The sequence below is a fragment of the Dasypus novemcinctus genome, chromosome 24 (genome assembly GCF_030445035.2).
Source record: "Dasypus novemcinctus isolate mDasNov1 chromosome 24, mDasNov1.1.hap2, whole genome shotgun sequence".
Taxonomy (NCBI): domain Eukaryota; kingdom Metazoa; phylum Chordata; class Mammalia; order Cingulata; family Dasypodidae; genus Dasypus; species Dasypus novemcinctus.
Genome location: NC_080696.1, coordinates 61,089,110 through 61,114,959, shown reverse-complemented (window position 1 = coordinate 61,114,959; position 25,850 = coordinate 61,089,110). Strand labels below are relative to the sequence as shown.

General features: G+C 46.7%; 1 protein-coding gene across 1 annotated transcript in view; it reads left to right on the top strand.

The window, feature by feature from the left end:
* Positions 1-4,158: 4,158 nt before the first annotated feature.
* The window catches only part of CTCFL (CCCTC-binding factor like), a 33,369-nt gene continuing 11,677 nt past the window's right edge, over positions 4,159-25,850 (top strand). The window contains exons 1-8 of the mRNA XM_004468026.3: positions 4,159-4,716; positions 5,087-5,312; positions 11,990-12,160; positions 12,470-12,603; positions 14,840-14,960; positions 15,537-15,686; positions 17,329-17,489; positions 21,490-21,672. Of these exons, the coding sequence (XP_004468083.1) occupies positions 4,159-4,716; positions 5,087-5,312; positions 11,990-12,160; positions 12,470-12,603; positions 14,840-14,960; positions 15,537-15,686; positions 17,329-17,489; positions 21,490-21,672 (1,704 nt within the window). The remainder of the gene's footprint in view (positions 4,717-5,086; positions 5,313-11,989; positions 12,161-12,469; positions 12,604-14,839; positions 14,961-15,536; positions 15,687-17,328; positions 17,490-21,489; positions 21,673-25,850) is intronic.

The following is a 25,850-nucleotide window of genomic DNA, read 5'->3' as shown; positions in this document are numbered from 1 at the left end:
CATTTAACTGTTCAGGTAAATATCACCAAGGAGCACCAAAGAATAAACCACCATGACATTTATTTATGTAAGACTGGAGGACAGAAAAATGAATGTATGCTTGAGAAGCAGTAAAGAAGAGTGGGTAAGGGTAATGGATTTGACAAGATTTGACAAAAAAGTCTTTCGACTGGAGTTCACTGTTCTTTTTATTCTAGGCTAAATGCAAGTAGCTTTCGTTATACTCTATTCAGATTCCCTAAACAACAGGAATTAAAAGTTTAACTGGTAGACACTGCTCTACATTCAGGGTACAAATGGGATTACATCTCTCTCTTTTTTTCTAAATAGTTCCCCCAAGATCCACATGCCTGTTAGCAGGAAATGTGGCATGTCTGTGTTGAGGTACCCCACCCCAACTATGACCCAAGAACAGAGAGAGGCTTAGAGAGTCCACAGGTGAGGATCAGTTCAGGTTCCAGAGCCCAGCAGAACAAGGAACGGAGGCAGCTCAGTAGGCAGCATCTTCTCACGGTCAGCTACAGCTCTAAAGAGCCAGCACGGCTATGAGGAGGCCTCGCTGTTCTAGATTCTTCCACAGAATGCCAGAGATGAACCCACTGCCTTAACATTAAGTTCGGCCTAAAATATTTGGGCTCCAAATACTGCACTTAGACCTTTCAAAGCCATTCACAGGCAGGGGCCAGGGTGGCAGCCTGGCTCAGGAACCTGCTTTAAGGCCAGTTACCTCACAGCCTGAGGGTGGACAGCTTTCCTGCTTTGAGGTTCACACAGAAAGGACCGTTACCTTCCCTGACTGGTGGGGCTGCCTGGGCACTGTTCGAAGGACTACCTTTTGGGGTATCACCCGCCCCAACGTCTACCTCCTGAAAAAGGCTCCCTTCAGCGGTGGCAAAGGGACTACTGCCCTTCAATGGAAGACTCTGCATCGACTTCCAAGATGGCCACTCCCCTTGCCCCCCACTCCCAGGGACTTCCTTCAATGATTCCAAGGGGAATGTCTTCCAAAAGTAAAGAAAACAAAGTAAATCTCTCGTGCAACTTCCCACTTTAGAGGCAAAGTTTAGAAAACTGTGGACTTACAGCTCCTGCTTCGTCTCCCTCTTTCCCTGAGGTCTTCCACCCGCGTCACCCCTCTCCCCTTCAAGGTCACAGCTCCTCCTGCTCCCCAAACTTTCCATCTCTCTCCCTCCAAACTCCCTATGTTTTCCCCCCTCCAGGGCTAAATCAGTTCCCCCTTTCCATGTCTGTCCTCTCACTGGCCTTATATCCCTTTTTTTAAAAAGTTTTTTAATCCGTATTTGAAATTTTCTAAATATGAATTTTTAAAATAAATACTGACAAAACTTTCTGGCCACACGAGTGTTACAACAATAATGTGAAATTACCTGAGAAGGCACTAAATCGGTGGTGATTGCTCAAGCAGAAAAACTCATTTAAATGATTTAAAAAGTTATTATAACACACTATTTTCCCAGTGACCTTCAAATATTTATCTTCTCCATATAGTACATATCCTGTAATAGAAACCCTAGACTTAATGTGGAAACGAGTGATCCAAGAATCTAACTAACAAAAGCATTACTGCTTGAAAATACTGAATTTGGTGCTGTCTTTTGTACTATTGAAAATGGAAAAAAACCCCAAAATCTGAGTACTTGTTTTGTGCAAGAATATGACCAAAACAGAGCTACAAGGGGCTGTGGAGAGTGGGCAAACATCTAGAAAGCCCTCTCGCAGATGCAGAAAGTCTCCGGCTGTGGATGAGAAAGGATTGGTTACCAGTTGTGGGAAAAGAGGCTCAAGCAAAGGCCGTTTCTTCATCAGCATCCAGTTTTGAGGCTCCACTGGTTTTCGAGACCAGTCTCAGCCTCTTCTGCAAGACAGTGCTCTCCTTGGAGTTAACTCTTCCCCATTAACCTTCTGCTCCTCAGTAGCTCATTCTCCTCACCCGTCACTATCCCTCACTCCCCCACCGGCTCACGTGTTTTTTGGGAGGAAAAAAAACCCTGTATAAGGTCTAAAGAGCTAGGAGAGAATGAAGGCCCTCCTGAGGCCCAGCCCTTCCTTCCCTTTTCTGCCCCGTCTCCCCGTGTTGGCCCTTTCTCCACTCAACACCCCCACCCCGACCCCAGTTTCTTTCCTCCGGCCTCCTCGTTCCCTTCCTGCCGCCAGTGGCCCCCTGTCCTGTTCAGGCTCTGCTTCCTGGCACCCCTCTCCCTCCCGGGTTTCGCTGCGGCTCTCTCTGCACCGCAGGGGTTTCCCATACAACCGAGCATCTCCTCGCACCTCCAGCTTCCCCCCCAAGGCCCTCAGACTTCTCCCCATTTCCCACCTTTCCCAGTCAACTTCTTTTATTCCCTCATCTTCTATCCGCCCTCCCCCCCACCCTCGGGCCCCTCCCGACCGCCAGCAGGCCCCGAGTCTCTCCCAAGTCCCCAGAGCCCCTCTCTGGAGCGTCCTCCACCTCTGACCTCCTCCTCTCTGTCCATGTGCCCGTCTCAGACCGCCCCCCCCCCCCCGCCCCCGGCCCTCCTGGGGTCCCCCCTTTCCTCCACTCCCTCTCCCTGGCCAGCCTCCCACTGCCCCGGCCCCTCGGCGCCCCCTTTAGGCCCTCCTTTCCCCTCCGCGTCCTCGCCCTTAGCCTCGCTGCCACCCCAACTCTCAGCGCCCCCTTCTGGTTCCTCCCGCCCCTCCACTTCCCCCCCTCTCCCACCCCGGCTCCTCAGCGCCCCCTCCAGGCCCTCCTCCCCGCTCCCCCGCCTTCCTCCGCCCCTCAGCTCCCGCCACGCCGCCCTGGCTCCGCCCCTCGCACGCCGCCCCCGGCGCCTTTCCCGCCGCTGCACCTGCGCACTGCAGCCTTCCCCCTCGCGCCGCAGTCGCGGGGCCGTGGCTGCAGCACGCGGCCGGGCTGTGGACGGGGCGGAGCCCACGCAGGACGGGGCGGGCCGGCGCCCAGGCCACGCCTCCCGCGGTGAGGGGCCCGCCCCGGGGCCGAGCAGGGCTGTGGAGCAGGGCTGTGGAGCAGGAGGGGGTGGGCAAGGCGAATGAGGAGAGGCCGTGCTGGAGAGGGCCGGAGAGTGGGGGCGCTGCCGGCCCCAGCAGGGGTGTGTGCTGGCCAGGTCTCTGTGGATGAAGGCCACTAGGCCCAAAGCCTGCCGCGTTCAGAGGTCCCAGTCTAGAATTATGCATTTGCGGAAAGCCTGCTCAGGCCCAAACCTCCCAGGCCTAGAAATGTGCCCTGCAGAAAGCCTGCCCAGGCCCAAACCTTCTAATCCCAGAAATGTGCATTTGCAGAAAGTCTGCTTAGGACCAAACTTTCTAAGCCTAGAAATGTGATTTGCAGAAAGCGTGCTCAGGCCCAAACCGGATAATTCTAGGATCCTTTGGAGCAAGGCCTGCTTTGGCCTAACTCCCACTTGGGCTCAACCCCTCCTGGGCCTAGGCTGGGTCTACTTAGTCCTCGTTTTGAGACCAGGACCTTGCAAAGCCTTGATCAGAACTGTTAGAGGCTTGCTTTAGTCTGTGGAAGAGGAGAGCTTTTGATGAGCTGGATTCGGGCTGCGGTTAGATGTTTATGTGAGGGGGAAATGTGGAGCCCTGGATAGGTTACCTCAGATTTTAAAAATGGTTGTTTGCTTGGGGAAACCCAATATCCCTTATAACCTAGAAAGTTGAGCAGGGTGAGCGTGTGGGCTATAGAGGTTTGTAAGGAGAGGCTCCAAAGGAGGAGCTTATTGACATACTGGGGACGGGTGCTGGAGGGGAGCTGAAGATCAGAGAGATCTCAGGGTCCAGAGATCTTGGGACTATCTCTAAAGCCCTGGGGAAGAACTGTCCATGTTAATTGTTGGGAATTTAGAGGGTTTTCAGGATCTGTTACGGAGAGGCAAAAATGTTTGGGGAAGTTTTGTCTAGGGGAATTAATGAAAAAGGCATCTGAGGTCTCTTACAGTGTGGTGAGCAGTTTGGGGGAGTATGTGGGACAGAAGACTGTACGCGCTAGGAACCAGGTGAACAATTGTTTGGGTGGTTTCTTGGTTTAATGAGGAAGATGGTTTAGGTGTCCAGCAAACCTCTAACAAGAACCAAAGCCTGCCAGGCCCAAACGCCTCATGCCCTCCGCCGACTGCTACTTTCTCCAACAGGTGAGTCGTCATGGCGGCCGCAGAGCCCTCCACCCCTTCTGAGCAATTCACCAAAATCAAAGAACTGGAGTCGATGCCGGTAAAAGCCCTAGATGGGGAGGAGGAAGAGAAGGAGGGCGAAGTGTGCAGGGCGAAGGAGTGTGCGAGCTTTGGTGAGCTGGAGACCGAGTGTGCCCGCGAGCCTGTCCAGGACAGGACCCCTGAGGCGGAGCTGGAGCTGGTGCCGGCCACCGCCGAGGACAGCGACAAGCACATGGTGACCCTGCAGGCCGTGCACTTCGCCCCCCATGATGTGGAGCTGCAGGACATGGGCTGGCTGGCCCAGCACCAGGACGGGCTGCAGGTGATGGTGCAGCCGGCCGGGAGCGGGGTGCCTTCCCTGCTGTGGCTGGGCGAGGCGCCCCAGTCCACCCTGCACCAGTGTGTCGCCATCAGCATCCAGGAGGAGGTGTACGCGTTGCAAGAAATGGATGTGCTGCAGATTCACGTTCTGGAGGAGAGCGTGGAGGTGGCCAGTGAAGGCAGTAAGTGCGCAGAGAGCCTGGCTGAGAGCCCTGGACTGATGAAGGTAGAGCTGGTTTTAATAAGTGGACCCGATACATGAGGGTGGGGGGCGATGAAAAGTGTTTTTTTTTTAAGTTGCTCTTGGTGCAGTATCACGTATGGGCGAGCTATTTTGCAGTTTAAAATTAAACACAGTGAAACTGCTTCCCAGGAAACTCCTGGAAGACCGTATGTTCTCTTTTTAAGACTTTAAAAAGTTACACTAATTTAGAATACACAAGGTGATGCTAAGTAATTTTGGTTTCACCGTGTTCTCTTGGGCAGTATAATTTTTGTTTTTCGTTATGGGGATGATGATTTCATCAAGGCAAAGAGTTTAATCTGATTGTAATCAATAGCATTATATTTGTTTGAATACTTGTTTTGTTTATCAGCTTGATAAAGTTCAGGAGGAGGACCAGGTATTGGCAGAGGGAGAAATGGTTGGAAAAATGGAAGAACAGCTCTTTCTTGTGGAGACGAAGCCAGGAGATGAAGCAAGAGATGAAATTGTTCTGACAATTTCAGACTTAAGTGCAGAAAAACAAGAAGATAAACCTTCATCCAATCAAGCAAATGTCGAAAAAGCCAACTCTACAAGAACTCAAAGAAAGACAAAGGGTAGGTCAGTTCTTGTGAAAGAGACTTCGCGTGAAACTAGCCTGCGGGTTTTCTTGTTGGGAAGGAGCTGGTAATTGAAATTATAAGTGGTCGACTTGTTAGGTGCTTTCAAAATGTCTGGAAATGGGAGAAATTTTCAACTAATGCTCTCTATTGTGCACCAAACCCAAACGGGTTTTGCATTTTGCACACAAATGTTTTAAAAGCACAATGAAAACCGTTCCTGCAGAGAATCGTGCAGAGGCGCCGATGCCAGAGCCTTGGCTTCTGCTTTCTGGTTTGCAGTCCCATGAGGGTGTGGTGACGTGTGTGTTTGTGGGGGCAGGCAAGTAATTACAGAACAGAGTGGTGGTCCCTGGCGGGGGCGAGATCACACTTGGGGTGGGAGGAGGAGGCATCACTTCCTCAGGAGGCAGCACAGGCGGTTCTGGGAGAAGTGGCCCATCTTCTAGGGGAGGCCTGCAAGGAGAAGGGGGACGAGGAGCCCACAGGGGCTGGTGGCAGGAAATGGCCTGCGTGACGCTCCGGAAGTGTGTGGCTTCATGCACGAGGGTGGGCAGCTCTTCGTGGGTGGGTGGGGAGGGGAGGTGCCTGGAGAGGTACCGCGGCCAGACCAGGAAGGACCTGGAGGCCATCCCGATGCCCTGTTAAAGCCAGGATCACATCCCAGCAGCCCACTGGGAGAATGTGGTTCTCAGAAGTGAGTTTTTGACTTGCTATATTTAAAAAATATATTTTATATGAGTTTTCCACTCATTTAAATCAAGCCGTTTCACCCCCGAAATCCCAGTTTCTAGCTCATTTTTTTTTAAAAGCCATATCTGTACGCACTAAGCGCCCGCCCTTGGCCTCCTGCCTGGCAGGAAGGCGACTTTTGCCTGCACAGACTGACCCTCCAGCGGGTGGTGCGGTTTGAGCTCTTCTCCTGGTGGTTGGGGATTGGACCTGAGAACCTGCATTTTCTTATTTGCTCCCCTTGGCTGGCTGCCAATAAGCCCGGCAGGCCCCGGGGCTGAAATGCAGCAAAGTCAGGAGGCAAACCAGCAGAACTGCCCTTCCACAGGGATGGCAGCTCCTGTGCTCAGATGGGGACTTGTCAGCCAAGCTCCCGAATGATTGGCCAGTATAACCACACGCACACTGGAAGCCAGTGCCCCCTTCAGCTCTGCCCTGGGGAAACCGATACATGCATGGCCCTGCGCGGACAGCGACTCAGGGATCCGGGCAAGTGGCCACCTGGGTCGTTGTCTCAGATCTCCGGTGCACTTTTGCATGGGCACAGATCTGGAAGAAAAGATTTGCTGGGGAAAACTATAAGACCCAGGAGTGTAGAAGGAAAGGAAAGTCATTGGTATTTAATGGGTTTTTCCCCTAATTAAAACATGGTCTCTAGAGAAGCCTCCTAAAATGTGACAAAGAGTGAACGGAACAAATAACAGTCTCTGTAATCTCTCCTCCCAGATATAACTGCTCTTAGCATTTTATTGTAACTTTTCCAGTGGAAAAGATTTCTTCCTTCCTGCACAGCTTTAGGGTGAGCTGGGAAGGACCGCAGAGGGACAGAATCCCTGATACAGCAGGGGCTTTTTGTGTGCGATTTTTCTCGGCCCCTTGATTCCCTTTGACTTCACATTTCTGTGTTATTGATGTTGTCTTAAAACTTCAACTCATGTGGGGGTTCATGGGTGTTTTGTAAGGCAAGGCTTGGGGATTCGAGGGTCCCTGGGTGTGGCCTGCAAAGCAGAGCTCTGCCCTGACTTCCAGTCTGACTTTGAAAGGTCTCCTACGGTTGCTTTTGAACACACAGGCCCTTTGAAAGGATTGCATTGATCAAGGTCAGTTTCGTGTCTCTTGCATCTCTAAACAGCGTTTCATTAGATGTGCTGTTTTGTTTGACCCTCCTGTAAATGGAACCATACTGAACATTCTTGTGGGACTGCTTTCTTCATTCACTGCCATTTCCCTAAAATCCATCCATGTGGTTGCAAGTGGCTGTTTCTTTTATTTCCACACCTGTTTCGTACTCTGTGTCATAATTTAGTCATTCCACTGTCAACGGACATTTGGGTTGCTTCTGGTCTTTGCACATGTTTCCTGAAGGCCCTGTGCAGGAGTCGCTCTAGGGCGCATGCATGCCTAGTGGTGGACTAGCTGGGTGAGCAAATCGCTATCCAAAGCGGCAGGTTTCCGATCGCCTTCATTTGTTTACTGCCTCCCAGGGTCTCTCCTGTGACGTGCCTGTTCATGTCTTTTCGCCCACTTCCCTGTTTGGCTGTTGGTTTTTTATTTAGCAATCTGTAAGAGCTTATTACGTATTCTGGATGTTCTTTGTTATTGTTGTTATTTGCTTTGCAAATATCTTTTCCCAGCGCATGGCTTTGTTTTTCACTCTGTTTATGGTGTGTCTTGATTGAAAAAAAAGAAATTTCTAACTTCATGGTAGTTGAATTTATCAGCATTTTTCTTTCTGGCTCGCATTTGTTTTTTGTATCTTATTTAAGGATTTGACCCCATAAAGTGTGGGAGCCCTATATGATGGTATGCCTGTTTGTTTTGTAAGTTGCCAACTTTTACTGTACATGTATTATGTATGTTCATATAGGAATTATACACTTCAATAAATTTTTATTCTTAAAAAGAGAAAAAAAGAAAGCTACCCCATCTCCAAGTCATAAACATATGGTTCTATGTTGTCTTTTGAAAGCTGGAAAGTTTTGCCTTTCACATTTAAATCTTTACTTCACCAGGAATTCATTTTTTTTGTGAGGAAATGAGGTACACATTGTTTATCTGTGCTTATTGTTTTTTTTCTCAGTCAATATTGCCAGAGGATTGTCAATTTTATGAATCTTTTAAAAGAACCACTTTCTGGCTGCTTGATTCTTCACTATTGAATGCTTTTTGTTTATCACATTGATTTCTGTGGGTTTCTTGGTTTCCTTCCTTGTACTTTCATTTAGTTTAGTCTGTTATTCTTTTTCTAACATCTTAAGCTGGATGCTCACTTGGCTCACTAATTGCCAGCCTTTCTTCTTCTCTAGTACAAGCGTTTAAGACTATAAGGTTCTCTGAAAATATGCATTATCTCTATCCCACAATACTCGATACTATTTCATTATTTGGCTTGTCTTTAAAATTTTTTATTATGATTTCTACTTCGACTCTTGATTTCTGGGAGTGTTGTAACCTTCCAAACACGTGGGCTTATCGATTTCTAACTTAATCACGCTGTGTGCAATGCATTCTGTGTCCTTTTGTTTTAGATGTGTATTCGGTAAACACCATATAACTGGATTTTCTTTTTAATTTTGGGCTAACAAGCTTTGCCTTCTACTTGGAGTATTTAGTCAGTTGACATTTATTATAGATCTGATGTGTTATATATACATATTTATTTTGTATTTACATATGATATGATATAGAAACTTGTTTCAAAGGAGATGAAATTCACATAACAAAATTTGTCATTTTTGTCACTTTGAATGTACAATCAGTGATTTTTAATAAAGTACAAGGTGGTGCAATCTTCGTTACTGTTTACTTCCAGAACATTTTCGTCATCTCAAAGAGAAACCCTGGACTCATTAAGCAGTCACTCCCCTCTTCTCCCTCCCCCAGGCCCTGGCAGCCCTGAGCCCACTTCCTGTTTCTGTGGATTTGCCTATTCAGGACATTTCATGCAAAAGGAGTCATACACCTAACAATACGTGTCCTTTCACATTTGGCTTTTTTGACTAAATATACCATTTTCAGGGTTCATCCACACTGTAGCATGTGCAGATACTTCATTCCTTCCTAAGGCTGAAAAATGTTCCATTGTATGACTAAACTGCATTTTTGTTTGTCCATTCATCAGTTGATGGACATTTGGGTTGTTTCCATTTTTTGACTATTATGAATATGCTGATCAGTTCATTTTTTGTCATTCGTTTTTCTTTCTCTTCATTCGGTATATCTTTGAGTTCATGGATTCTTCTGTCTGCTCATATCTGCTGTTCAGTCCCTCTAGTAAGTTTTTCATTTCATTTATTGTACTTTTCAACTCCAGAGTTCCTATTTTATTCATTTTTATAATGTCTGTCTCTTCATTGAAATTCTGTGTTTGGCACGACTCATTCTCATGGTTTCCTTTAGTTTTTTTAGACATGGTTTCTTCGAACATATTTAAAAGATTTAACATCTTTGTCTAGTAAGTCCAGTGTGTGGACTTGTGCAGAGACAATTTCTATTGTTTGCTTGTTTTCACTGAGTATGGGCCATATTTGCTTGTTTCTTTGCATGCTTCATCACTTTTTGTTGAAAACTGGACATTTTTTTAAAAAGATTTATTTATTTATTTCTCTCCCCTTTCCCCTCCCACCCCGGTTGTCTGTTTTCTGTGTCTATTTGCTGCATCTTCTTTGTCCGCTTCTGTTGTTGTCAGCGGCATGGGAATCTGTGTTTCTTTTTGTTGCATCATCTTGTTGTGTCAGCTCTCCGTGTGTGCGGCACCATTCCTGGGCAGGCTGCACCTTCTTTCGCACTGGGTGGCTCTCTCCATGGGACACACTCCCTGTGCGTGGCGCTCCCCTACGCAGGGGATATCCCTGCATGGCAGGGCACTTCTTGCGCGCATCAGCACTGCGCATGGGCCAGCTCCACACGGGTCAAGGAGGGCCGGGGTTTGAACCGCGGACCTCCCATGTGGTAGATGGATGCCCTAACCACTGGGCCAAGTCCACCGCCCGAAAAACTGGACATTTTGACTATTGCAATGTGACATATCGGGAAAGCAGATTCTCTCCCTTACCAGGCTGTGGTTGCTGATTGTTGTAGTGAGTTTGCTGGTGTTTCTGAACTACTTTTTAAAAGTGTGCACCATTTGTTAGGTGTGGCCACTGAGGTTTCCGTTCCATTAGTTTAGTGGTCAGCGAATGATTGGACTGAGAATTTCTTAAATACCTGGAACCAAAAGAAATCTGCCAGTCTTTGCAGATGGGCTCTAGGGGAGCGTGGGGGTCTACCTTGAGCACTCAGCCAGGCAGCTGTTAACTCCAGCCTTGCTTTAACTTCCTGCTCTGCAGAGCCTCAAAGTCAGCCAGAGGTGAGAGCTCAGGGCCTTCCAGAGCTTTCCCGAGCTTGCACATAGCACTTGGGTCTTCTTGATTTCCATGAGTACCTCAGAACTTTTCAGAGTCCTTATTTGCCCATCTCATTCCCAGCCTTTCTTCCCAAGATTTTGCTCTGTCTGATGTTTGCCCCAACTATTATCCACTGCCTGTAAATGTTTCTGACAATTGCCCCTCCAACCCCCAGGTACCTGCTTTAGCACTGGGTGAGTTCCAGGTGAGGTGAGATAGAGGCAAGCCCTTTGAGCCCATCTTCCAAGGAGCCCCAGACTGGTCAAAACCCATAATGGCAGTTTTTGCCAATGAGGTCCATTCAGCTCCTGCCGATGCCGGTACTAGGAACTAGATTATTTTCATGGCTCCTTTTGAGCTAGGTAGTGGAAGATGGGACCAGGGTAGGTTAAAATGCCCTGAACCTTTACCAAGATTCAGCCAGTTTTTATGTTGTTTTTTATTATGCTGCAAGCTTTGGTTAGTTTGTAAAGCTGGAAAAAGTTGATTCCAATAGTTTTTGCCAGTTTTTCATTGCTTTTATGGAGGCACAGATGTTGGAGTTCCTTATTCCATCTTTCTCACTGATAACACAGCTACCTTCTGCTTTTGATCAGTCTACAATCTAAAGTCTTTGTAGGTCTGGTTCTTCCGGGGGTTTTTTTTGTTTGTTTTTTCTGTCGACTCTTCTTCTGGCACCTTGTTTATTCACTGTGAACCCATTTTTTAAAAAAAACTTTATCTGTGACACCTTTATCTTTGAAGTCTGGGATGAAAGTGGCTTCTTTGAGGGATGATTTGTACTGGCTTCTGCCAGCCACTGACAAAACCATCCTAAACCCTGCCCGCCCCCCTCCATGGACACTCTCAGAACCACCCCGGAAATGTTCACCGCAGGCAAACCTTCTCTGAAGACAACTTCAGAGGGGAGCATTTTTCCCCTGCTGTGGTTCTAGACCAGCACAGTCCAATAAAACTTTCCGTGATGGTGATATGTTCTCCATGGGGACTGAATTTTAATTGTATTTCATTTTAATGACTTTATATTCACATTTAAATAGTCACCTGTGGCTAGTGGTTGCTGGTTGGGCAGGTGCCATGCTGTCCTGCTTCCCTCGCAGTCCTGTGGCAGGGGCGGGGCAATCTTTCACTCACCTGCATCCCATTAGACCCCAGCCTCATAGGGGCCTCTCTCCTTGGGATCCCCACTTTGGGGAAGTGCTAAGCTTTGTCCCCTGTGACTCCCCCAGGGCATTCGAAAACATTAAGGCATTTTTCCCCTGGCATTTTTATTCTTTTCAGCTTAAAGGATAGTCAAGGTGCCTTGGGCACCATGTGGCTGGAAACCGATGTCAACCCATGTTTTAAAAGCAGAAACGTGTTGCTTGCTGTCCAAGAGCATTTTGCCCTGAGCTGTTTAAATCGACTTGTACACAGAAATAGTGCATTCTGTTGTTGAGTTACCACAGGAGGCTAAAAGGGGATGTGTCAAGTCACCTCTGTGGGTTTAAATGGAAGTTGGACGTTTGCTTCCAAAGAGAGATTTTTGTAAATACAGGAACCGTCTTCTCCCTGCAGGAGTAAAGCAAGCCTTCTGCTGCGATACCTGTGACTTCACCTCGTCTCGAATTTCGAGTTTCAATCGTCATGTGAAAAGTCACACCAGTGACAAGCCCCACATGTGCCACCTCTGCCTGAAAACCTTCCGGACTGTGACGCTGCTGCGGAATCACATCAACACCCACACGGGTGAGGGGCTGGGAGGCGAGCCCCCCCCGCCTGACGCCCGCCCCGCGTGGGCAGACCACAAGCCCACCCGTGCTACGCTAAGAGACAGTGGGACGGCTTTACACCTTAATTTTACCTTGATTTCTCGAATTTTGCTTAAAAGCATTAAGTGCTGCAAAGATTTTCTCACATGTATCTGTGGGATTTGTAGTTGGAAGATCCTCTTCTTAGTTGCTAAAGCATTTGAGACAATACAACTTGTAAGTTATAAATTCCTGGGAAGCTTTTGGGTTAAATCTTGTCTTAAAAGCATAAAATGTGTTTTTACAGGTACAAGGCCCTATAAGTGTAGTGACTGTGACATGGCATTTGTCACCAGCGGAGAGCTTGTGCGACACAGACGTTACAAACATACTCACGAGAAACCCTTTAAGTGCTCCATGTGCAAGTACGCTAGTGTGGAAGTAAGTGCACCTTCTGCCCAGAGCCGCCGAGACCTTCCTGCGGCACCGCTGCAGCAGCTCTGTCGAGTTACGTTAACAGTAGAATGGGCTCTAAAATGGTTTTCCCTAAAGACGTCATTCATACAAAATCGATGCAGGAAATTGTATGTATTCTACTTTCTAAATTTAAAATAGGAAATTGGATTTCTCTTTTTCTTTCATTACCAATTAAAGAAAGCAATACATAAAGGTGTGCAAACTGCAGCAAAAAATTACTTGTGCTCGAAAAAATAGTTCCCAGATGTGTTGGAAAGTTCTAAGTCTTCTAAGTGGTGCGCATTACCATGGACTCCAGGTGTATTTGCAGATGCAATCTGAACTTTTGGCGACTGTTTTGTTTGCTTCATTGCCATTTGAATAGACACAAAGCAACATGCTTGAAAATTGAAGCCTGGCCATTTTCCACCCTAATTACAGAGACACTGTCCTTTCCAAATTTTGGTCACAAGCCACATTCATTGCGACTAGATAGATTTCTACCTTCTGACAGGTCTCAGTACTCTAAAGAAAAGGGCGCAGAGCCCTAAATTTACTTTCTGATGTCCATTTTCAACCCATTAATTTTTTATGGCCCCACCATTTATTAGGAAGCAGGCTGGAGCCTACTTTTGAGCCCAGTTGGAAAGGAATAAACAATATACTGGAATGGAACTAAGGTAAAGGGGAGAGCTGAAGTTTAAATATAGGAGTGATGCAACCATTTTCATAAAGTAGGACCTTTCACAAACAGGGTCAGAATTTTATTCCAAGGAATCTTTTCCTGTTACTGCTATTTTTAAAAGTTATTTCTCATCCGAGGAGAAGGCCAAGAATGTATTTTGACAATACAAAGTAAAGGTTTCAAAGCACAAAGCCAACTTAGAATCCTGAGCCTGGAGTGAACTTGTAGCTGGTGTCCCGCCAGGGCCCAGGGTCGCTTCCTCAGGCCCTTTGAGACTCTCTGAGCCCGGGCAGCCCGCAGCCTGGGGCTGGTTTTCCTTGGCACTGCCACTGCCCCCTTATCCAGACCCGGGCAGTTTCTAGGTTCCTTCTGGCGGACAGAGCCTGCTCCCCCTGCGGCCAGCTAAGAGGCCAGCAGGGGGAGCTCTGGTGCAGGCGCGCCCACTTCCCAAGGCTTTAGCGCTGCCCCTCCTGCCTTGCCTGGAGCTGGCAGCCCAAGGAGGTTTTCCCTGCAGCCTTCTTCCACCCCCTGCACCCTGTACGCAAGCCCTTCATGCTCTAACTTTGAAAAGGGGTTTTGTTTTGCTTTCTATAGACATCCACCTTGTAAAAATCTAGGCTGGCCATTTCGTTTTGGATATGATTTCCCGTTCTAAGTCTTCTCTTGTTCTTGAATGTTCTTTGCACCTATGCATGCTTATCACAGTGCTCTGGAACCAGAACCAAGTGTAGCCTCGCTAAGATTATGAGCAGGACCAATGAGGGCTTTTCTAGCATCTGTTGCCCAAAGATGAGAGTCACCTGCCATTTCCTGCTAAAAGCAGGGATTGGCCTGCAATAAGCAAACACCCGATAAGAAAAGTTCCAGAAGGTAATAAAACAACCAGACCCCCCCCCAATGACAATTACTCACCTTTTAACTGACTGTCTAGAATATGTACTTAAATTAGAATTAAATTTTTTGTACTTAAAAGCTAGTTCTTACCAAGAAACCACTGACACATGGTACCTTGGCTTAAAATCAAGACAGGCCTTTCTCAAGTCATGTACCATGGTTCTTTGGGCAGGTAAGCTGGGGTCCACAGGACTTGTAGCTCATACAGATAGCCTATCCATTAAACAGTGAATGTGTCTAGCACTTTATTTATGAAAAAGAAAATTATCTAGCCTCTATGCTTTCGGAGGGTGATAGAAATTTTGCATGCATTGAGCGTGTGTTGCCTTAGAAATAAAAACAAAATCACGTATGACACTAAGGAGCTAGATTTCAATTCTCCCTTTGTAAAAAGAAATCAAACATGAAAATCTCTTGAAACCACTGTTCATGCAGATCTTATACATACGCATTGAATGAAATAAACCTTCTGCAACAGAAAGTAAAAGTAATGGCTTGTTCCTGTTTTTCAGTGTGTCAGATCAGCTCTGTTAGAGATGTTAAAAGCTGATTCCTAGAAATACTTTTCTAATGCTGACTAATTTAAAACTCTAGAACTTGAAAGTTTCCATTGCACAAAAGTATCTTTCCATTGTGTAACAGGCAAGTAAGTTGAAGCGCCATATTCGTTCTCACACCGGGGAACGGCCCTTCCAGTGCTGCCTCTGCAGCTACGCCAGCAAAGACACCTACAAGCTGAAACGCCACATGAGGACGCATTCCGGTAAGGGTTTTTCACGTTTAAGATCACGTGGGCATTGGTTTCACGGTTGCTGTTTAAGTGCCAGAGCTTTTCACAATTTACTCTGCATTGGCAAAATTGAAGTTCAAGCATAAAAGAACTGCTTTGTGCCACTTAGACCTGGGGATTTCCATCTCCAGCTTCGCGTGCATTTAGCCTTAAACAGGCCACATCCATGCGTTGCTGTCACCCCAGCCCTTCCAAGGACAACACCGTTAGGTATTTGCTTCCATGGTTTTCCGGGTATTTGGAAGGCACAGCATAAAAACAAAGTTTGCTGGCTTCGGAAGGTGCCCGCTTTCTGTGTTGCTGCCTAGAAGGTTTCCGTGAACTTCTGGTTCTTTACACAGCCCCATGGGTATGAACCGACGGGGCGGGCGGGACCCAGGCCTCAGAAAGCCTGCCGTCGGGGCCGCTTGAGCACTCGGTGACACGGTGGCCGCGCAGTTTAGGCGGCTTGGGCCCCCCGGGTTTGAAGCACAGTACAGGGGCAGGAGGGAGGTCTCAGCGACCTTCTCGGTCCGACCGGGCGGGGGTGGCTTGCCCTCTGCCTCCCAGGCGAGAAGCCCTACGAGTGCCACGTCTGCCACGCGCGCTTCACCCAGAGCGGGACCATGAAGATCCACCTGCTGCAGAAGCACAGCGACAATGTGCCCAAGTACCAGTGTCCGCACTGCGCCACGATCATCGCGAGGAAGAGCGACCTGCGTGAGTGGCCCGGGGCTCTCCTCTTCTGCGGCCCTGGCCGGGCTGTGCAGCTGCCCACCAGCCGCGCTGGGCTGCGCGCCCCGAGGGCCCTCGGCCTTCGCCCTTCTCCTGGGGAAGGGTTTTTTTTCCGAGGTCCTGTGGTGCCACCTTGTGGCTGGACTGCGCAAGTGCCTTCTTGGGCGTTTTCAGCGTCCTGGCGGGGGGCTCTCTGTAGCAGGGATACACGCAGCGCGCGCCCGTGGGCATTTTAGCTCACAAAGCCCTGTCTGGGTATTGCTTTAGTCTGTGTGGGGCCTGCTTTTACAGATAAGGAAAGTTCGAGTGAACTGGCCAAGAGCACATGACCTGGCGGTGCTAGAGGCGGCCAGGTGGGAGGTCCTGGCTCTGGGTAGCTTCCCCTCCAAGGGTACTCGGCAGGCATTTCTGGAACACTGGCTGTGATGCTAAAAGCACCAGGAGTCGAGGCTGTGGAAGTAAGAACCAAGGCACAGCTCTCCCTTAAGGCGTTGCCCAGAGAAATCATGGAGACCAGATGCTGTTTTGAAACACTTCTGAGAGGGTGGCGGTGTTTAACCAAGTCTTACCTTCTATTTTTCATCCTGAGCATTCTGTCCCCATTACCTTAGCTACCAGCGCAGAGCAAAAAGAGCCCGGCAGGACTCAGTAGGGCGCAAGGGTCATGAGCGAGATGCTAAGAACAGATCTGAGACTTTTTGGGCATGTGGACAAGCAGTATGGCCTATGTCCCCCCCAGCGGGCACCTGCTCCGTGGGCCCCCATCGCGTGCCGTGTGTGGCACACTCCTGTGGCTGGAGGAGACACCGAGCCCTTGAAGGACCGTGTCAGTGTGCGTTGGGGCTCCCTCATGTGGGCCATTGGCTATTTTTGTTTGGCCTCTTACACAAAGGATCACAAAGCCACCGTGATTTGTATCCGGTCCATCCTAGAGCTTGCCCAGTCACACCTGCCTGCTCTGTCAGGTCCACTGTGACACAGGAAATGGTAGGGCCATAACTTCTAGCACAGTGCCTGGACTTTTTTTTTTTTTCTTTTTCACTGTTAGACTTTAGGTTAAAATGCAGCAGTTACATCTTCATTACATAAAACCACCTTAATATTATCCTGAAATTCCATCCATGCCCTAATAAGGTCCTCAAAGTGCTTTGGGAAAGAATCACTCTAGGGGAGCAGGTGTAGCGCCGTGATTTGAGTGCCTGCCTCCCATGACTGAGGTCCCAGATTCAATCCCTGGTACCCCCTGAAAAAAAAATCACTCTAACAGAGTCCCCTCTGACCTACCGTGTTTAAGATTTACCTCCAGATTCAGACGGCGTTTCAGCATGCTCTTCCTTTCGAGCAGTGGTTCTCAGCTGTGACAATTTTACCCCCCAGGGCACATTTCCCAAAGACTGGAGACACTTTTGGCTGTCGCAACTGCGAGGGATGCTTCTGGGGTCTCGTGGGTAGAGGCCAGAGATGCTGCTAAACGTCCTAAAATGCACAGGAACCCCCTTCCCCGTACGGAACTAGCCGGCTCCCAGGGTTAAGTGCCGAGGCTGAGGGACCCTGATTTAGAGCGTTGGGGGGAACCAGCCTCCCAGGAAACACGACTCGGCAAGTCCCTGACGCGTCTCTCTCCCAGGCGTCCATCTGCGCAACCTGCATACGTACGAAGTGACGGAGATGAAGTGCCGCTACTGCCCTGCTGTCTTCCACGAGCGCTACGCCCTCCTCCAGCACCAGAAGACCCATAGGAACGAGAAGAGGTTCAAGTGCAAACACTGCAGCTATGCCTGCAAGCAGGTACTGTGTTTCAGTCCATGGGGGGGAGGTGCTGGGAGGCAGCAGCACATGGAAGAAGGGAAGGCTGGCATGGGATTCTCTGTCACTCTGAAAATAGTTTTTAAAAAGTCTTGCTTTCATCTAACAGGACGTACCGCAGTAGCCATAAGCCAATACTTTCAAAGCAGTGATTCCCCAAGCACGGTTCACAGACCCCAGCAGGCCCCCGAGACCCCCATGGGGCCACGAGAGCAAAACCGCTGTCCTAGTAACGCCAGGACGCAACGTGACCCTGGCGCTCAGTTGATGCTTGCACCGGTGGTGCAGAAGCAGAGGTGGCACCTGAGCCCATGTGAAGCCGTGACACCAAATGGGACCGCTGTCTCCATGTTCGTCACTTTCTTGTACTTGCAGCAGAGGCAAGTGGCAGCCTCACTGCAGAATGTCCTTGAAGACGTGCAAGGTCCTGACATCCTTAAATCCTGGCCCCGCCCGCTCGTCTTGTCACGGTTCTTGGGTGAAATGGGAAGTCCACGTGAAGCACCCCTGCCACCTGCCAGCGGCTGCCTCTGTGGGACTGTTTGAGCTTAACCGTGGAGCCCCATTTCACAGAGCCCCATTTTCACCGAAAGGAATGACTGGCAGACAAACGTGGCTTATTCAGTTACTGGGTTTGGCAGATGTTCTCTTGGAATGAACAAAGTGAGCCTGTCACTTTGAGGAAAGTATTTGTTGCCATGATACAGTTTCAGAATTCAAAAGAAAATTAGAATTTTGGCAAACTTAGAATGACTCCCGTAAGCTTGACAGCTTTCCAATACTTACAGACTTTTCTGATGAGTTGGGGGTAGTTTTAAGAAAGGAACTTTTTAAATATTGTATAATGCAGTTTAGCAACATTTCGAAGTTCTCCATCACCCAGGCAACTGATGTTTCCCAAATGACCAGTGCATAATGTTACAAGAGCATGCCTGCCTAAAAGTTCCACGCAACATTCAAGATGGACCAATGGATTTTTAATGTAACCAAATACAAAAAAGTACTTTATATGGTTTCAGATTCTCTGAAACAACCAACCTTCAAGAAACTACCACTTATTGACTTTTGGTATAATATCAAAAAAGAATGTCCACAATTATTTGAAAAAGCTATCCAGGTTCTCCTCCATTTTCCAGCTAGTGTCTGAGAGACCCAATTTTCCTCATATACTTCCACCACCACAACATACCCCAGCAGACTGAAGGCAGAAGCAGAGATAAATTCCAGCTGTTTTATTTTAACAGGGTTGCCAGATGTAGCCAAGTGCAGATGTCTTGGCAGTTCCATTCCTAGGTGTATGCCCAAAGGAATTGAACTTGAGCAGGTCCTTGTACACCTGTGTTTGTAGCCATGCTATTCACAGTAGCCAAAAGGTGGACGCAACCCAAGGGCCATCAGCAGGTGGATGGGTAAACAAAATGTGGCACATATATCCAGTGGAACCCTGGTCATCCGTAAAAAGGGGTGAAGTTCTGGTGCATGCTGCAACATGGGCGAGAGCCCTGCAAAATATTGTGCAAAGTGAAATAAGCCAGACACAAAAGGACAACTATAGTATGATTCCACTTTTATGAAATATCTAGAAAAAGCAAATTCACAAAGACAAAAAGTAGATTAGACAACTCAAAATCCCAAACATTACCGGAGGATGGGCAGGGGACATTGTCATGTGATGGGTACAGGGTGTTTGCAAACTTTAAAGAAATTTTGAAATAAGTTACCAAAAGAAAACCAGTGGTGACAGACGTGGACTCTGGAGCCAGACCGCCTGGGGGAGGCCGCACTCTGGCTATTTTGCGATGTTGGACAGGAGATGTCGTCTTCACACCTCAGCATTCTCACCTGTGAACTAGGGGTGTGGAAAGAGTGCTTGCCTGCAGGTTTCAGGAGGACCAGAGAGTTGGCACAGGTGGGAGCCCTGAGGTACCTGGTCTGCTGCAGGTGCTCAGGAAATGCTTGCTGTCTTGTTTGCTGAGGAGAGAGGGCCACCAGACAGGTGGCCTGAGAACTGCAGAGTCACCAGGGCAGGGGATGAGATGGGGGCTTGAGCAGGGACAGGTAAAAAGGTGGCTGAGAGAAAGCTCCGAGAGCCCAGCTGAGTGGAAGCAATAAGTGTCATTTGTTAAAAAAACAAAACCAAACCACTGCCTACCCAGTAAAATCTGAATTTCTAATAAAAGCAACGAATAGTTTTTTAAATTATAAGTATGTCCTGAATACTGCAGCCTGTATTTTAACGGCTTATTAAGCTAGCCATTGAAGAGATTTTAAGAAATACAGGGAAGCAGATTTGGCTCAACTGATAGAGCATCCACCTACTATACGGGCAGTCCAGGGTTCAAACCCAGAGCCTCCTGACCCGTGTGGTGAGCTGGCCCACACGCAGTGCTAGTGCATACAAGGAGTGCTGTGCCATGCAGGGGTGTCCCCGCGTAGGGGAGCCCCACGCGCAATGAGTGCGCCCGCAAGGAGAGCCGCCCCATGCAAAAAACTGCACAGCCTACCCAGGAGTGGCACCGCATACACGGATAGCTGATGTAGCAAGATGACACAACTAAAAGAGACACAGATTCCTGGTGCTGCTGACAAGATTACAAGCGAACACAACGAATGGACAGAGAGAGAGCAGACAACGGGGATGGGGAAGGGGACAGGAGAAAAAATGCCAATTGTCTCCCTATTTTGTTTTAAAAAATAGATTTTTACAGTGACATGTTATTTATGTAGTTGACTGGTTATTCTTTTTAAATGAATAAATACTTTTTTAATTCACTGGTTTTAATTGCTAAAATGGTAGTTATTCATCACAATCACCCGCATAAAGAAAAGCCCTTTGGAATCCTCAGTAATTTTTAAGTGTGTAACGAGGTCCTGAGATCAGAAGTTCCAAAACTGCCGCTCTGAAGCACTGTGTGACCATTCTGTCACTGGTTACAGAAGGTGGAAATCAATACTGTGTTTTGAAGTGATGTAAATAGTAAATGCTTTAAGTAAAAGAGAGAAGTTTCCTAGCAGATTTCAAGCACTGGCGTTTTCTGAGGCCCCGGGGTCACATTTGATGAAATGAGCTAGAAGAGCCTCCTGGCAGTGGCTGAGCCGTGGAGAGGAGGGCCGCCGGCGCGGGGCGGCGTGGCTGGGGGGGCGCAGCAGGCCCTGCGCGGCGAGCCTGGGCGTTCGGGCGTGCTCAGCAGCTCTGGGGGAGCAGGTGGTTCTCGCGTGGGCAGTCGAGGGGATGCAAGGAGCGCGAGGCAGGTGGTGTGCGGCCGCGTGAGGAAAGACGAACCGGGAGGTGACTGACGTAGCGCAGGTGTGGCCGTGTGCTTAATCCAAATAATCGTAGTGTTTTCAATAAAAAAAATTTGTACCTCCGCTTGACTCTGTTTTGTTTTCAAAATTCCCCAAATTATCTACTCACTATAAATCTTAGTTCCAATTTTTGGTAACTTCTTTGCCAAGAGCTAGTATTTTCACCTTTGTGCTTCTTACTCAAATATAAGAGTGGTTAAAACACTGTTGGAAGGTAGGAGAAAAAAATGTGTGGACCCTTTACATACTTCCAACCCAAATGTCCTCTGAACTGAAACTCTAATATTAGATTTTTAAGTCTGCAGATTCTGCTTGCCCTTTGTAAACTCAGGTAACTACAACTAACTATACAGAAGTAGGGACCTGTTTTGGAGGGGGAAATAATTACCATTTCACTCCCCAAACTCTGCTGCCGCACCCCCCATAGAACTGAAGAACTGGCAGGAAATTAATTTTAAGAACTTTGTACCCTGATGGCAAGGACTCTGAGTTTGTCTTGTAGAAGGCCGTACTCAGAGAGATTTAGTGGTACTTTCTCGAGAATGTGTTTGGAGTACGCTCATCATTCGTAGTTCGCTCATCACTGGGAAGGAGAAAATATCTTATGCAATAACTAAGGTCTAAGAGTCAAATAATCCTGTAATTAGATAAGCTGTTCTCTTCCCTTGCCTCCTAGGCACGCCATATGACAGTTCACGTACGTACCCACACTGGAGAGAAGCCGTTTGCCTGCCTCTCCTGCAGTAAATGTTTCCGGCAGAAGCAACTTCTAAATGTTCACTTCAAGAAATACCATGATACAAATTTCATCCCGGCTGTTTACAAACGCCCCACATGTGGCAAAGGCTTTTCCCACTGGGTGAGCTTACCTAAGTCATACTAAATCCTCCCTGGAAAGATTCCACCCCAGGAACGTTTAAACCTGATTGTGAAACCTGCCAGGACAGAAGGCAGCATCTGTCAAACCTTAGAAGTGCTCATTGATTTTGGAGGGGCACAGAACTCCTGAAGCATCTCAGGAAAGTGTGGTTCCCTCTTCCCTCAAAAAAGGACAGTACTGCACACACAATCTTGTAAATACTTCCGGAGAGTTCTCCAACTCCCTAAAAACCCACGTGCAGTGAACCCTCTTTTAGTGTAATATTTAAAATGGTTGCTGAGAATTCGGTTTAGGCTACTTTACGATTTTCAAAATGTTGCTTAGATGTTCTTAGACTAGTGCTCTTGGTTCTAGGCTTAGAAATAGACTGCACTTTAATTTTATTCTTTTTAGGTGGTAGATTGGATATCTGTTGCTGTATTATGAATTACCTCAAGACTTAGGGGCTTTAAATAACAAACATCTCTTTCTCTCAAAGTTTCTGTGGGTCAGGGGTTTGAGAGTTGCTTACCTGGGGGGTCTGCCCGGGTCTCTCATGAGGCTGTGGTCATCCCCGGCCTTGTGGGTGGGGGCTGCCGCCTCCCGAAGGCTCGACTGGGCCGGGGATCCGCCTCCAAGATGGCGCCCTGCCACCTGGCCCTCTCCACAGGGCTGCTTGAGTGCCCTCACAACACGGTGGCGTCGTCCCCCAGGGCAATCAGTCTGAGGGGTGAGGAGGGGTTGAGCGTGCAAGGAAAAAGTCGCCGTGCCTTTTGTAACCTAGTCTTGAAAGTGACGTACCCTAACTTCTGTTCACTGGAAATGAGTCACTGTCGGCCCACACGCAAGGCGCAGGGAATGAAATCCTGCTTGTAGGGAAGAGTATCAGGGCGTTTGGGAACTTTTTTTTTTTGGAGGGACTGGGGATCGAACCCGGACCTCGTACATGGGAAGCAGGCGCTCAGCCGCTGAGTTCCATCTGCTCCCCAATGAGAGTTGTGGTTTTTTGTTTTTGTTTTGTTTTTAGGCGGTACTGGAGATTGAACCCAGAACCTCGTACAGGGAAGCAGGCACTCAGCCGCTGAGCTACATCCGCTCCCTGTGAACATTTTCAAACCACCACATTTGGTCAGCTAGATCACTGGAAATATATGCCTCAGCTCAACTTTATAGAAATTTTGAATGATCTGAAAGTTGGCTATTTTTATGGGGAAAAACCTTATCCTTTCTCTTAACAGAAAATAGTTGCTTTGTGTTTTCCTACATATTGGGATAGTTCCGGAACAGTAAAGAATGCTGTTCAAATAAATTTCAAATAAAAATGATGGCAACACTGCAAAAATAGTATTGTTAATGTGGAGTTAATATTGTAAAGGACCTGCAGGGTGAAAAACCAGAAAGCACAGAAAAGCCCATCTTGTAGAGTACCTCAGAACCTAAAATCAGAAGTTTTGAAATTTTTTTCTTCCATCCAAGAAAGCATATTGGAACTTTTATTATAAATAGAATGTACAAGGAGCTCTTACAACTCAATTGTAAAAAGGCAAATAACCCAATTCTAAGAGTGGGCTAAGGATCCAAAAAGACATTTCTCCAAAGAAGATATACAAGTGGCCAATAAAACACATGGAAAGATGCTTAGCATCATTATTCATTGAGGAAATGCAAATCAAAACCACAATGGGATCCCATTTCACACCCTTGGATATAATAATAAAAAAACAATAACAAGTGTTGTCCAGGATGGGGAAATGGGAACTCTCCTGCGTTGGGACATAGAATGCTGCAGCTGCTTTAAAGAGTTAAACATCTCTTAAAAGAGTTAAACACAGAGTTGTCATATGACAATTTCACTCCTAGATATAGGCCCAAGAGAAGTGAACAACATATGTCGACACGCAAAAAAACTGTACACGAATGTTCCTAGCAGTACTATTCATAATAGTCAAAAGTGGATTCTATCCAAATGCCCATCAACAAGCAATAAACAAAATGTGTTCTAGCCATAAAAAGGAATGGTATGCTGATTCATGCTGCAACAGGAATGATCCTTCAAAACAATATGCTAAGTGAAAGAACCACACACAAAAGGCCACCTGGTGTATGATTCCATTCGTATGAAATAGCCAAAGGAGGCAAATCAGTAGACAGAAAGTGGGTTAGTTGCCAGAAACTGGAGGGGGATGAGATGGTGAATGACGTTAACGGGTATGGAATTTTTTCGGGGGTGTTGAAAATTTTCTAAAATTGATTGTGGTGATAGCTGCACAACTTTGTGAATTTACTAAAATCCACTGGATTGTGCAGTTTAAATGAATGAACTATATGGTATGTGAATTATATCTCAATAAAGCTTTTTTTAAAAAAAAGAAAGTAAATCTGGATACTTGAATCCAATTTACTTTTTAACTAGATGCCTTCCCCCCAAAATCAGGAAAAAGTTACAGATGTCCCCTCTTACTACTCCTATTCAACATCGTACTAGAAGCCCTACCTACTGCAATAAGACAAGAATAGGAAATAAGAAAATGTACACGGTTGGGAAGGAAGAAACACAACTGTCTCTTTTCAGAAATGTCATGATTGTCTATTAAGAACCCCCCAAAAAAGCAACCAAAAACCTGGAATTAATAAAAATTACAGCAAGGTTTCAAGATACAAGTTTACTATATATAAGTTAATTGGTTTCCTATATGCCATCAGTGAACAATTGGAATTTGAAATTTAAAAAACAGAGCACCATTTACATTAGCACACACAAAAAGTGAAATAACTTATAAATCTAACAAAATACACTTAATATCTATATGAGAAAAAACTTCAAAATTCTCATGAAAGTAACCAAAGGAGACCTAAATAAATGGAGAGAAATTCTGTGTTCATGGATAGAAAGATGCAATATTACTAAGATGTCGGTTCTTCTCAAGTTGATCTATAGATGGAACGCAATCCCAGTCAAAATCCCACCAAGTTACTTTGTGGACATTGACAAATTTATTCTAAAGTTTATATGAAAAGGCAAAAGATCCAAAATAGCCAACATAATACTGGAGAGAAGAACAAAGTCAGAGGACTGACACTGCCCAGCTGTCAAGATGTAACTATAAAGCTGCAGTGATCAAGACAGCATGGTATTGGTGACAGAATAGACACACAGACAGTGGAACAGCACAGAAAGTCCAGAAATAGACCCACAAAAAAATCAGGTGATTTTTGGCAAAGAATAGAAGGCAATCCACTGGAGAAAGGACAGCACAACAAATAGTGCTACAACAACTCAACATCCACATGCCAAAAAAAAAAAAAAAAAATGAACCTAGATACAGACCTTACACTTTTCACAAAAATTAATACAAAATGAATACTGGACCTACATGTAAAATACAAAATTATTCACCTTCGAGAAAAGAGAAGCAAGGTGGCCCTGGGGTTGACGAGCACTTTTTAGATACAACACCAAAAGACCGTCCACACAGGAATGCATTAAGTTGGACCTTGATAAAATGGAAAATTTCTGCTCTGCGAAAAACAGAATGGTAAAACAAGCCACAGTCTGGGAGAAAATATTTGCAAAATACATGTCTGATAAAGAACTTATATCCAAAATATACAAAAACTCTTAAAACTCAATAACAAGACAACAACCCAATTGAAATTGGGCAAAAGATCTGAACAAACACCTCACCAAAGGAGAAATACAGATGACATCTACAGATCAGAGGAAATGGCGCTCAGCATCCTATGCCATTAGGGAACTGCAAATTTAAACAACAGTGTAGGCTCCCACTGAGCACCTATTAGAATGGCTGAAATCGCCAGCGAGGACCGGGAGCCAGGGGAATGCTCATTCACTGTTGGTGGGAATGCAAAACGGTACAGCCACTTTGGAGGACAGTTTGGAAGTTTCTTCAAAGCCAAACATATTCTTACTCTATGATCCAGTAATCACATTCTTGAAATTTACCAAAATGAGGTGACAATTTAAGTCCACAGAAAAACCTGTCCTCAATTGTTTATGGCAGCTTTATTCATAATTGCTCCAAACTGGAAGCAACCGAGATGTCCTCCAGTAGACAAGTGGATAAACAAACTGCGGTGCAGCCACAGAGTGGACTATCAACAATAAAAATAAATGAGCTATCAAGCCACAGGAAAGACACATAGGAACCTTAAGTACT